Source organism: Centrocercus urophasianus, unplaced genomic scaffold (genome assembly GCF_019232065.1).
Source record: "Centrocercus urophasianus isolate 14NV4802_14NV808 unplaced genomic scaffold, USGS_Curo_1.0 seq_11, whole genome shotgun sequence".
In the NCBI taxonomy this organism is placed as follows: domain Eukaryota; kingdom Metazoa; phylum Chordata; class Aves; order Galliformes; family Phasianidae; genus Centrocercus; species Centrocercus urophasianus.
The window spans coordinates 89,014,890-89,027,163 of record NW_024884253.1 but is presented as its reverse complement, the minus strand read 5'-3'; the positions used below and the strand labels follow the sequence as shown (position 1 = coordinate 89,027,163).

Below are 12,274 nucleotides of genomic sequence, written 5' to 3'. Positions count from 1 at the left end.
GCATAGCATCTTGGTCTTTGTATACAGTGAGAAATAGGAATTTATGAGGGTGTATGTATTAATATTTAAGGAAACTAAATTAAAACATCTGTGATTCACAGCTAACCTTTAGGAAATCCAATTGGGTGTGATGATGGAGATTATTTTTCATGGTGATTATTCAGTTTGAAATACTTTGTAGTGGACAGAGTAGTTCCAAAAGGTAATAATGGAGCTGGCTGCACAGTCAGTGCTTGAAGGGGAAACTTCTCCCTGTAGTGTGAGCTCCAGTTTATCAAACGGCGGAGCAAAATGTTAATATGCTCATGAGACTTGGATTGGTGCTGTGTTTGTATGGCTTTTGAAGTTTCACATGCATTTCTGGTGATGTCTGCTTTGCAGTAGTGGCCCCAGTGCTGTTTTGTTTTGGTTTTTTGTTTGTTTTCTAACTGATACATGCATGTTTATGGAACTAACAGAAAGGAAGTCAGACTGTGCAGAAGGAGGTACCTGTTTTTTAAGACCAGTTTGTCACAAGACCGAGTATCCAAAATAGAAGCTGCTTTGATGGTGCTGTTGCTAGGAATATATTGCCCACGCAGACCATCCTTCATCGGACAAAATGGGAGTCAGAAGGCACCAAATTGGGACTGTGTGGTGGGTATGGCAGGACAGTCCAGCCAATACTGGCAGTGTGCTCCATAGTCTAACTGGTGTGGGGCCTGGAGTTAACCTGTGTTACAGGAGGAAAACTGTCCTGTTGTCTGTCCTGACTCTGGAGATTTGAGCCTTCAGCTTAGCATCACGATGTAGTGGTCAGAATTGATGGTTTGTCCCTGTTTCAGGAAATGCAGAAGGGTCACCACTTTCCTATCTCAAAAGACTGCACGCCACTTTACTTACTGAGCACTGTGTCTTGACATTTTTCTTCAAGGGGAATTCACATGTAGCCATCCCAAGGATTGCTGTTCTGACTGTAACTCACAGATGTGGCACCATGTCTCATCACAGGTAATGATGCAAATGAGGAAAGTGTCACTTTCAGCCTTATATTGGTTCAGTAGGTGCAGACGAACTTGCATACAGCCTTTTTTCTGTTCCTGTTGAACATTTGTGGGACCCAGTGCAAACTGTGCAGTATTCCAGCATTGTTACCACAGTTTCCAGCGTACTGAAGTTAATATTCAGTTCTGTACACAATTCTCTGGTTATAATCTGCCAATTTGTGTGGATGAGCTGATTGTCACGCTTTGTTTTGTGGTGTGACAACTGTGCATGGCCATCCAGACCATGGCAGTCATTCATGTTGCTGTCACCACTGCCAAAACTCACCACCACTGCCTCACTGTGTCGCACCCACTGTTTGGTCTCCAGAAACATTCAGCAAACATCCATGAACGTCAGTTGGTGCTGTTTTTCCACATGGAGGAATTCAGTGACACACCTTTGCTTCGTCTGCACTTCCACGTCAGATGCTTGTTGTCAGACTGCCCTGCTGCCTTCTGTCACACAGCAACAAAACGTAATGGAATATTGGCAGAAAGGTAGAAAGTTCAACTTCTACTGCCATACCACCAACATCCACCTCTGGCATCATGTAGTAAAACGAGGCATTACTTTCAGAGCAGCCTTGTAATTCAATTCCTTTATGTGACATCGAGTAGGAAGTCTAGTTATTTTCATAGTTACTTCCATGAAACTGATTAAAAAAGCTGTTACCAATTGAGCACATACAATTCATTAACTACTTATTTGCCTGTTCTGTATTGCCAGTTGTTTGAAGGCGTATTTGTAAGAACAAAGGTTTTTTTACTTCCTATCTTCCCAGCACTGACCTGCAGTGTGATCTGGATCAATTTGGATTTCTGGATCTGGATTTATGCAACGAGTTGCTGCGTGTTAACCATGCATGTGTTGGTGATGACATAAACCACTTCAACATGTGGGTGTCAACGTCTGGGAGAGGTTGCTTCTGAAATAATTTTAGAAACTGATTTGGGTTATCACTGAACAGTGTGTTTCAGTGCAGTGCATAACAGGGTTAGTCTGTATTTATCCTCAGTTGCTGTACAGGCCTTACCTTCATATGTCTGATCAGTTAAAGCAGAAGTAGATTGCACTTTGCTTTTAATTTTTAGAGAATTCAGAAGGTGCAAAGGATGACTGTGAGTGAATAAAGCATGCTGCATGTTCCCAATGTTTGTTTTATGGTGGAAGGCACCGCTTAAAGTCTGGTCTAGTCTCCCAGTCAAAGTAGGTCTTGCTTGGCTTGCCTAAGCCTTTGGGCAGTGTTGAATACCTACATGGATTGAGATTCCTGGGTCTTTCTGGAGAGGCACATCCCTCACAGTTGGAAAGTGTTCCAGCTGGAATATCCTCTGCCTCTCCCTTGTGTCTAGTCTCCCCCCTTTTCCTGCAAACCTACTTGCCAGTCATCCAACTCCTCACAGCTGAGCTGTGGCACAAGCTTATTGTCCTCGAGGTGAGATCTGCCTCTTTGAACTTCATGAGGTTCTTGTCAATCAGTTTATCTGAAAAGCAGCCAACTTCTCCTCCTGGTTTGACCGTGCTTGCATATCTACACTGCTTAAAGCATTGATGAGAATTAGATTTCGATATGGACCAAGTAATTTGTAGTAGACACTAAGCATTAACAAATGCCAGTTTTAAAAACACATCTTTCATTAGGTGAAGTGTTCTGTTTGGCTGGTAGCTCTTCAGTTTCTGCGTACATTGAAAGAGATTTCTTGAGTTCCCACCAAAATATTCCCTGCCTAAAGTTCTGGGGTTTTTTTGGCGTATAAAAACAACCACTGGTTGTTAGCTTTTAGTTCGTTGAAACATCCTTTTAGCTAGGATAAATTTATCAACCTCTCAAATGTTACTCATTTTATTTCACCTGAGCCAGGGCAATCCCAAAAATGAATACTGGCTTGGTGATCATTGGACTGAGAGCAGCCCTATGGGGAAGGTCTTGGGGGTGCTGAATGAAAAACTCAGCGTGTGCTTGCAGCCCAAGAGGCCAATGGTATCCTGGGCTGCGTGACAAGGGGTGGCCAGCAGGATGGGGGCCGTTTGTCCCCCTCTGCTCACCCTAATGAGGTCCTACGGGGAGCATCATGTTCAGGTCTGGAGCCCACAGCACAAGAAACGTGGAGGTGTTGGAATGCATTCTGAAGGATGATCAGAGAGCTGAAACATCTATGGAGTCAGGTTGAGAAAGCTGGATTTGTCCAATCTGGAGGAGGCTCTGTGCAGACCTTATAGTGATCTACATGAAGGGCACCTATAAGAAAGCTGGGGAGGGACTCCTGATCAGGGCTTCTGGCCATAGGACAATGGCAACAGCTTTAAGCTAAAAGAAAGAGGGCAGATTTAGATCAGATATTGTGAAGAAAATCTTTAATACAATCTTTACTCACAGGGCGGTGAGGCACTGGCACAGGCTGCCCAGAGAAGCTGTGGATACCCCAACCCTGGAAGTGCTAAAGGCTGGGGGTGGATGGGGCTGTGTGCAACCTGACATGGGGGGAAGCGTACCTGCCCACGGGAGGGGGCTGGAATATTTAGAAGGGTGGGTATGTAAACACAAGATACTCTGGGATTCTACTACCATAGAAATAACTGTATTCTGTGGAAGTACTATCACTATTTTAGCTTAAAGTTGTTCATGTTCAGTGGACCTATTCATAAAAGCTTTGCAAAGGCGTTTTCATAGTAACATCAAGTAAATTAGCTATGGTGTATTTTCAGCAGGGGTGGATGAACGTTCCAATCCAGGAAATGTAAATAACAAAACAGCACACACAGCTGCAGAAGTATCTCCACAGGTATTCTGAGAACACATAAAAAGGCAACAAAGAAGTGTGATGGAAATTTTAATGTCAGTAATATGAAATACACTTGTTACATTGAAAAAGTTTGTGACCGGGTAAGCTCACTACTGTATCGGACAGTTTTTTATCCGTATTTTTTTTCCTCCCCTGAGACTAATGGTTTATTCCCAATTATAGGAAATAGTGTCCCATTTACATGAATAAACCTAGCTTTCTACTCCTTTCCTGGGACAATAATTCAAAGGAAAAGAAAAATGGAGATTCTATCACGACGTGATGCAAGTGTATTTGTTTTCACTGATGGTTTTTGTGAGTAGAGATGCTGACTGTAAGCGATGACACGAGTCAGTGCAGAGCTGTTCTCCCCTTATCTTTCTCGCTCACATGCTTATTTCAGTGCTGTAAAGAAACAGTGAAAAAGTAGTGGTTAAACTATGCATGGACGTGATTCAGCGTAAAATAGGAAGATCTCTATACACTTTAATACACTTTCAACAGATTGCCTTCTATTTTTGTAAAAAATAATGACACAGCTTATCCTCAGGAAAAGAGCAGAATGAACAGACGCCTGAATTACTTCAGCATAATTAGAAACATTCCTGTCTTTTGCTGAGTAAGCAGTCTCTGTCAGTTTAAACAAGGAAAGCTTGCAAGAAGAGCAAGAAGGAAACACAAACGCCTACCTCGTGATGTGTAATAAATATCGACAGCATCTGTGGGATCGTTTCAACACACAGTGATGTGCAATCACGTAGGGTACCCACGCATCCCATGATCACTGCTTGTATCTCCTAACAATACTTGCCACTTCAACCCTGCATCTCAGTGCCACAAGGATGAATCATTGCTCTGGTCTGGGCAAAGGTGTTTATGAGGTGTGTTCTGAGCCACAAGAGGAGGCTGTAGCAGTTTTTAAAAGTAATATACATAAACTGAGAGCAGAGAGAATCCTCAGCCTATCCTGTTAGTATAGTCGAGGGAGACGAGCAGCAGACAGGAGCACTTTAAGCCACACATACTTTCTTACAGATATGCAGCCTGTTTACATATTTAGTTTGCACAACCCCTTAGATTCGTGAGACAGCTGGAACAGAAGCAGCAGGCTGTAGTTCTGGCTCTTCTGAAGAAGTGGTAGCATTTTTTGGCTCTTGGCAAAAATAGATCCAGGGTAAGTTTAGATATTTAAAATAAATCCTCAGTATATATTAAAACCAAAGCAAGGTATGATAAAAAATAGAAACTATTCTGAACTAAGCAGCAACATTAAAAACAAAAAACAAGAGAACTGAAGGTTTTTTTTTACTCTCAATCCATCATCAGTGTTCTCTATTCCAGCCTCTGCCATTAGGTCAGCAACGTGCTTCTCAAGGTCACTGATGCGCTCACCCATTTCTTCCAGTAAAAAGTTAAAGAGAACTTTTACAAGTAAGAATTGTTATCATTGTACGTTTTTTTCTCCTGTGAGAAAAATACAAAGCTTTCTTTCAGATGCTTCAGCCTTTTACTTACGTTCAACACTAACAGTATGAATCTCACAGTTGTAGCACAAGACTGTATGACAACAAGGCAATCCTAATTTCTCTTACAACACTGAAGCATTCAAGTTCTAATTTACAAACGGCTTCCTATGTGCCCACGAGTGCACTGGACTATTTTGTGTGTAAAATACTGTCTCTGCTCAGTGAACTATTTTAGTGATAGCACTCGGTCAACATGTATAATCAGAAAGCAGTCAGAATATAACTGCTGATGAACATCAATTTTAGCATTAATTATCTCCGAGGAAGCAAAGTCCTGAAAGCGGGGATGTGCCCGTGTCAGAAAAAGCACAGAACGTGCCAATTCTGCAGATTCAGAAAGCAGAGAGAGCTCCTGTTCACCACACCTAGCAAGGACAGACGCTTAGAGCTCACTGTCATTTGCAGGCTCCCCTTCCCATGCTCACGGCCCGCAAAGAGTTGTTTCTGACCCACAGACAGGCACTTTTAAATATGCCTTCAGAGCAGTTCCACAAAATGCGTTGCTTACTTTACTTGAAACGTAGAACTGCTGTACAGAAACCAGTGGGATTCACAGTGCTGTTGGTAAAAGCTTTTTTAGGCTTTCTTTATAAGTAAAGGAAAAAGATGAGCAGTGTTGGGAGCCACTGCAGCTGACTTTACATCATAGGTGTTTAAGAACGTCAGTCATTACATCTCCATTTGAAGATCAGGGAATAAAAGAAAAAAAAGCAGAAAAAAGAAGAAACACCTTGATTTAAGTAAGCAAAAAACCACTTTGCATCTGTTGGCAGCGCACAGCAGGGAAAGCAAAACCAAACGTGTGGAGGAACCGCAGCTCCTGCAGTTACAGAGCTTCCGTCACAGGAGCGATAACCTGGATCTACTTTTTTTTTTTTTTTTTTTTTTTTTTTAAGGATATTTCTCAGCGTTATCCTTTCCGTCAGAGCTTGAAAATTCTCCTGCAGCCGATACAGCAGATTTTCCGCCTACGGAAACAACAGAATGCGACGATAGGGAGACCGCTGCCGACCGCTGCCCACCCTCCCGACAGCGCCCGCCACCCTTTACCTCCCACCCGGCTGAGGGGAAAGCTCCAAGAGCGGCGAGCCGCGGAGCCCCCGAGCCCCGCCTGCGGCAGGGCGAAGCCTGAGCTCACCAGCTGCGAGAGGCGCTCAGCGCCCGGCGCCTCCCCGGCCGCCATCGGCGCTGCGTTCAGGTGGGTCGCGAGGCGGCGAAGGACGGAAGCCGCCCCGCCTGGCGGGACGCCGAGTCCAGCTGGCGCTGCCGCGGGAGCGGCTCGGCCCGAGGACGGCGGTCGCCGCGATATCGGGCGGCTCCCCGCCGGAGCGCTGCCAATTCGCGACCGTGCGCTGCCCGTCGCGAGGCTGCCGTGCCGACGGACGGCGGCGCGGGAGGAGTTGGCACGGGCGCGCCGGTCGCGTGGGAAACATGGAGGCGGCTCGGCTGCTGTTTGCCTGCCGAATTGCTGGCGTCACCGCCGCGACTGAGAGCGGGACGGCCGTCCTTCCCTGGCGGCTGTCGGGCTGCGCTCGGCTGTGTCCGCGCTCAGAGCTGCACTGAGTGGCGCTGGGAGGACGGCCGGCTGAGCGCCCAGGGGCAAGGCCGGGAGAGGTGCGTTCCGTGTCCAGTCACTGGTGGAGCACTGGAGGTACGGCTGGTGGTTCTGCACGTGGTTCTTGGCCCAGATCTTGAAAAGTATGGTGGAACTTACAGTCTCACAGGTGTTTGTATGCTCTCTAAGCAACTGCTGATTAAAGCATCATTTAATAACCTACCTTTGCTTTGGTTATTAAGGTTTGATCTTCAGGGGTCTTAGAATTACACCTGACTTAAGTGATAAACGAACAAAAATGTCTGCCGACCAACAAGGCCGAAGCTGTTTTGTTTGTTTTTAAGTTTCTTTTTTCTCTTGTAATTAGCTTCATAATAGAGTGGTACAAATACCTGCTCTTGTGTGAATGTACTGTGCCTGCATTTCTAAGCAGAGGACCAAAAGCATCAGCAGGAATTGCATCCTGCCAACATGTAGGCCATCCGCAGCTTTCAGCTTTGCAGCATCAAAAGCTCCTGGTACATCTGCTGCAAAGATCTCTGTAGTAACACCGCATAACAGTGCCTGTGCAGTTAGAAGAATTACTGTGAGGCAATAGCTTCCCTTAGTCTACTGCTTTGCAGATACAACAAGCATGTAGTATTGCTTTTATCCATAAGTTTATCTCCTGAGCTAATAACCTCAAGTGCTGGAAAGGTTATCTCTTGTCCGTCTACCACTTCGTATCTTTCTTCATAAACATAATTGTTTTTCCTCTTTATTTTCTCCTACCTGATTTAGGAAGGGGTGAAAACCCATGTGGAGAGATGCTGGCATCAGAGCAGACCTTCCCATTGCTGCCTGCTTCTTGTAATCATGGCATCTCTTCTGTGCATCCTCGTATTCTCCCTCTTGCAGATTTTCCTACTTGTTTTCTTCCTGAATCAAGAAAAGGAAGAAAAATCAGTCTGAGTAATTTAGCAAAGTATGCCCCTTCCCTGGAAGCAAGCATTCAATGCCAAGCTTGGGAGATGGGGCTTTGGGCAATTTGATTTTGTGGGACGTGTCCCTGCCAACAGCAGGAATTTGAAACTAGATGATCTTAAAGGTCCTTTCCAACCCTAACCATTCTATGATTCTGTGTTGATATGCTCTGCTTTTGTATATAGACACCAGTTGCATCCATGTAGCTTTTTCATTTTGAGGCAGAGATAATAATAATTGCTGCTTCTTACCTGTTTATTAGTTGCTAACCTTCTTTCACTTAGGAGTAGGTAGTAGAGTTGTATTAGTTCTGCATTATTTTTTTTACTCCTGATAACAGTCTTGCTAGTTTTCCTTCCTGCCCAAATACAGAAGTTTCCCCCTCACGCAGTCATATTTTCTGCTTAAGGCAGTTGAAATGGTTCTGGCTCCTTGGATCCAGATATCTTGAATAAAGCCACAGTGTCCTATTTGTGGTGAAGAGATTGCAGGCATGAAGAAACAGCTGAAAATGTGGAGGAGCAACCAGCACACAACTAACCAGCTAGTGAGAACTGTGCCAAATCTCTGTAGAACAGCAGCTAAGCAGTGGCTAGGTAAGAATCCAATTAGTTCTCCTTATCTGTGAGGTTGGTAGTGTCAGAACGAAAAAAATATGGTGTCAAGCCAGTATAGCAAAGGAAAAAGGGCAATTAAATTACAAAGCAGATTGAAAAATAAAGGAAATATTCACCATCCTTCCACCCCATGCCCTGTTCTAGTTTGGTTCTTCTATTACGTGTTGTCTATAACTAATTGAAATGGCTCTCGTAGTTCAAATATAAAGCTGTATTAGGCTTATAGTACAAAGCTGGTTTTATGGAGTGGAAATGCCAGTATGTCAGGATGATGACACTGATGAGTTATTCTTTAAGGAACTCTCATCCAGATCATCAGTAAAGATATGAAATAGGCCTGGCCCCAGTATAGGCAGGGCAGAAGCTGGCTTGGCCAGACAACTTCTAGAGCTTAGGTGGAAAAACTGTATGGCTGCTGGAAGCAAGGTCAGGTGGCATGAAAGGACTACAGGGATGCTGTTTGTCTTTACAGGGGAAAAAATAGTGCGGCCAAAGGTCAGTTAGAGTTGAAGCTGGCCAATACTGTGGCAGCCAGTTAATCTTTAAATACATTAACAACAAAAGGAAGACCAGAGAGAACGTTGGTTCTTTACGTGATGAGAACGGTCATCTTACAAACAAGGACTAGACAAAGCAGAGACATTTAATGCCTTCTGTGCCTCTGTCTTCAACACTGATGACGGGCTCTGACCTCGAGATGGAGGACTGTGCCTGTAGTAATGATGAACTCCCAGTCAACCGTGACCTTGTGCAGGATTTGCTGTTCCACTTGGGTTTATATTAAGTCCATGGAGCCCAATGGGATTCATCCCAACATACTCTGAGAGCTTTGAGGGACCTCTTGATGATCTTTTAGTGATCTTAGGATGAGAAAGAAGACCCTGATAATTACAGGCCTGTCTGTCACACCTCAGTGCCTGGTAAAATAAGGGAGAAAATTATGCTAGAGTTACTGACAAACACCTGAAGGACAGTGAAGTTGTTGGTCACAGCCAGCATGGGTTCATGACAGGAAGGTCCTGTTTAACTGACTTAATTTGCTTTTATGACAAGATCACCCATCTGGTTGATGAAGGAAAGCCAGCTGATGTTATTTTGCATTTCAGTAGAGCTTTTAATGCTGTTTCCTACAGTGTATTTCTGGGCAAAATGCCCAGCACACAGCTAGAGAAAAACATAATGTGATGGACGAGCGGCTGGCTGACGGGTCGGGCCCAAAGGGTTGTAGTGAGTGGGGTTACATCAGGCTGGCAGCCAGTCACTAGTGAGATTTCCCAGAACTTGATTTTAGGGCCAGTCCTCTTTAAAGTTTTCATAACTTGTATGTAAGACTGGAAGGTGCTTTCAGCAAGTCTGTTGATGATACTAAACTGGGGGAACTGTTGATTCCATCGAGGGTAGAGAGACCTTGCAGAGATATCTAGACAAATCAGAGGGCTAGGCAATCACCAACCACATGAAGTTTAACAAGAGCATGTGCCAGATTCTGCACCTGGAAGAAGCAGCCCTGGCTATTCATACAGACTGAGGGATGCAATGCTGCAGAACAGCCCTGCAGAAAAGGATTTGGGGGTCTTGGTTGGAAACAAGTTGAACAGTATCCAAGAAGGCCAACCAGTTCCTGAGGTGCATCAAGCACAGCACTGCTAGCTGGTTAAGGAAAGTGACTGTCCTAGTTTATGCTGTACTGCACTCATGTGGCCTGATGTGAAGGTTTGGGTGTCACGGTACAAAAAGGACATGAAGGAGGGCTAAAAGATGCTGAAGAGTATGGAGTAGAAAACTGTGAGCAGAAGTTAAACTCCTTTGTTTTGTTCAGCCCAGAGAAGAGAAGAATAAGAAGAGGCCACGTTGTGGCTGACATCTTCCTCATGAAGGGAGCAGAGGGGCAGGTGCTGATCTCTCTCTAGTGAGAGACCAGTGATAGAACCCAAGGGAATGGCATGAAACTGTGACAGAGGAAGTTCAGGATGGATTTGGGAAGGACATCCAGCTGTTGGAGCAGGTCCAGAGGAGGGCCATGAAGATAATCAGAGGGCTTGAGCACCTCCCCTACCAGGACAGGCTGAGAGAGTTGGAGCTCTTCAGCCTGGAGAAGGCTCTGGGGACCTTACAGCAGCCTTCCAGAATCTGAAGGAGGACAACAGGAAAGCTGGGGAGGGACTTTTTATAAAGGCCTGTAATGCCTGGACAAGGGGAAATGGCTTTAAACTGGAAGAGGGTAGATTTAGAGCCTGGATTTAGAGGCTGGATGGGACTTGGAACAACCTGGTCTTCTGGGAGGTGTCCCTGCCTATACCAGAAGGGTTGAAACAAGATGATCTTGAAGGTCCTCTTCACCCCAAACCATTCTGTGATTCTAAGATTCTATGTTTCTGTGATATCAAGAAAACATTCTTCACTGAGAGTGGTTAGGCACTGGAACAGGCTACCCCGGACAGTGGCCTATCACCGAGCCTGCTGGAGTCCAAGAAGTATCTAAGCAATGCTCTCAGACAAATGGTCCAATTTTTGGGTGGTCCGTTGTGGAGGCAGGAGCTGGACTCAGTGATTCTTACTGGTCCTTCCTAACTCCGGCTATCCTATGATTCTATGAAAGTGTTTGCAAAGCTAAAAAAATAGCTATAGGAAAGTTGGGAAAGTTAGAAAAGTTCCAAAGTTCAGAAAACCAAAGAAGAAATGTAAGACAAAAAATTTTTGCTTAGCAGTGATTATATTTAAAATAGCACTCTGCTTTTCCTTGCTATCCACTGTTCTCTTCCTCATTAGAGGCCTTAGTTTTTCAGAGTTTTAACTGCTACATACATTTTCTGTAATCGCGTGGGGACATCCCCCCGCACACCTGAGGTCGCAAATAAAGAATGCCTACTCACAAACACATTGGAGTTAATGAGTTTATTCCCGAATTTCGGATGACATAGCAACATTTGCCTAACGCAGAAGACAAAACCATTTCAGTCCTCAGATTTTAAAATGAATGGACAGAACGACAGACGTGCAGCATCCGTTGCTGCAGCGATCACCTGTGAAGCAGCCCCCCAAAAAATCCCACCGCAACCAAGAACCCACCACCAAAAACCAGCCCCAACTGGGAACAAGCGGCTTCACTGTCGAACGCGGCTGAACGCGGCCGGTTGGTTCCTGCGGCCGGTTGGTTCCTGCGTCCCGCCGCGCAGGCTGCAGGTATTTTTACGCTGCGGAGCAGCAGCAATCGCTGAAGTCACCGCTGCGCAACCTTCGGCGTTCCTCTGAAAGAAAAAAGCGGCGGTGAGAGCGAGATCCGGTTAGCTCCCTCCGCCGCCGCGGTGGGTCGGCGGCCGGGGCGGGGCGGCCTCGCTGTTCATCGGTGGAACGCGGCCGTAGAGCGCGGCATCACGGCGGGCGGCCCCGCGTTCCCGTAGCTCCGCGGCGGAGCGGAATTGCGGGATGGCGGCGGCCGGCGCGTGGGCGGCAGGTCGGGGCGCGCGCGTGCGAGGGGAGGAGGGGCGGGTGGTGCCGCGCGGGGATCGCTCCCGACGGCCCGCTGGGGGACCACGAGCGCCCGCGGGAAGCCGCGGCTCTTTTCCCGCTCTCTCGTCCGCTTTCGTTCCCTCGGCTTTCCCGCCTCCCCGCCCCTTCTCTTCCCTCTTGACGCTCTGTTCCCGCCCCGCCCCGCCCCGCCCCATGCCCTCCCCTCCCCTCGCGGCCGCTGACCGTCCCGCCTGCCCGCAGGTCCCGGCCGGCTGAGGCGGGGCGCGGCCGCGGCGCCCGTCAGAAGCCCGGCGGAGGAGGCGCGGCGCTCCCCCGTTCCCGCCGCCGCCCGGC

The 12,274-nt window shown here is 46.5% G+C and overlaps 1 protein-coding gene across 1 annotated transcript; it reads right to left on the bottom strand.

Moving 5' to 3' along the window:
* Positions 1 to 3,844: 3,844 nt before the first annotated feature.
* On the bottom strand, positions 3,845 to 6,582 carry HSBP1L1 (heat shock factor binding protein 1 like 1). Its single transcript, XM_042839728.1, has 4 exons — positions 6,474 to 6,582; positions 6,237 to 6,303; positions 5,119 to 5,213; positions 3,845 to 4,214 (listed from the first exon to the last, which is right to left on the bottom strand). The coding sequence occupies exons 1-4, from the start codon at positions 6,516 to 6,518 to the stop codon at positions 4,209 to 4,211; spliced, it is 213 nt and encodes a 70-aa protein (XP_042695662.1). The 5' UTR covers positions 6,519 to 6,582; the 3' UTR covers positions 3,845 to 4,208.
* Positions 6,583 to 12,274: the final 5,692 nt, after the last annotated feature.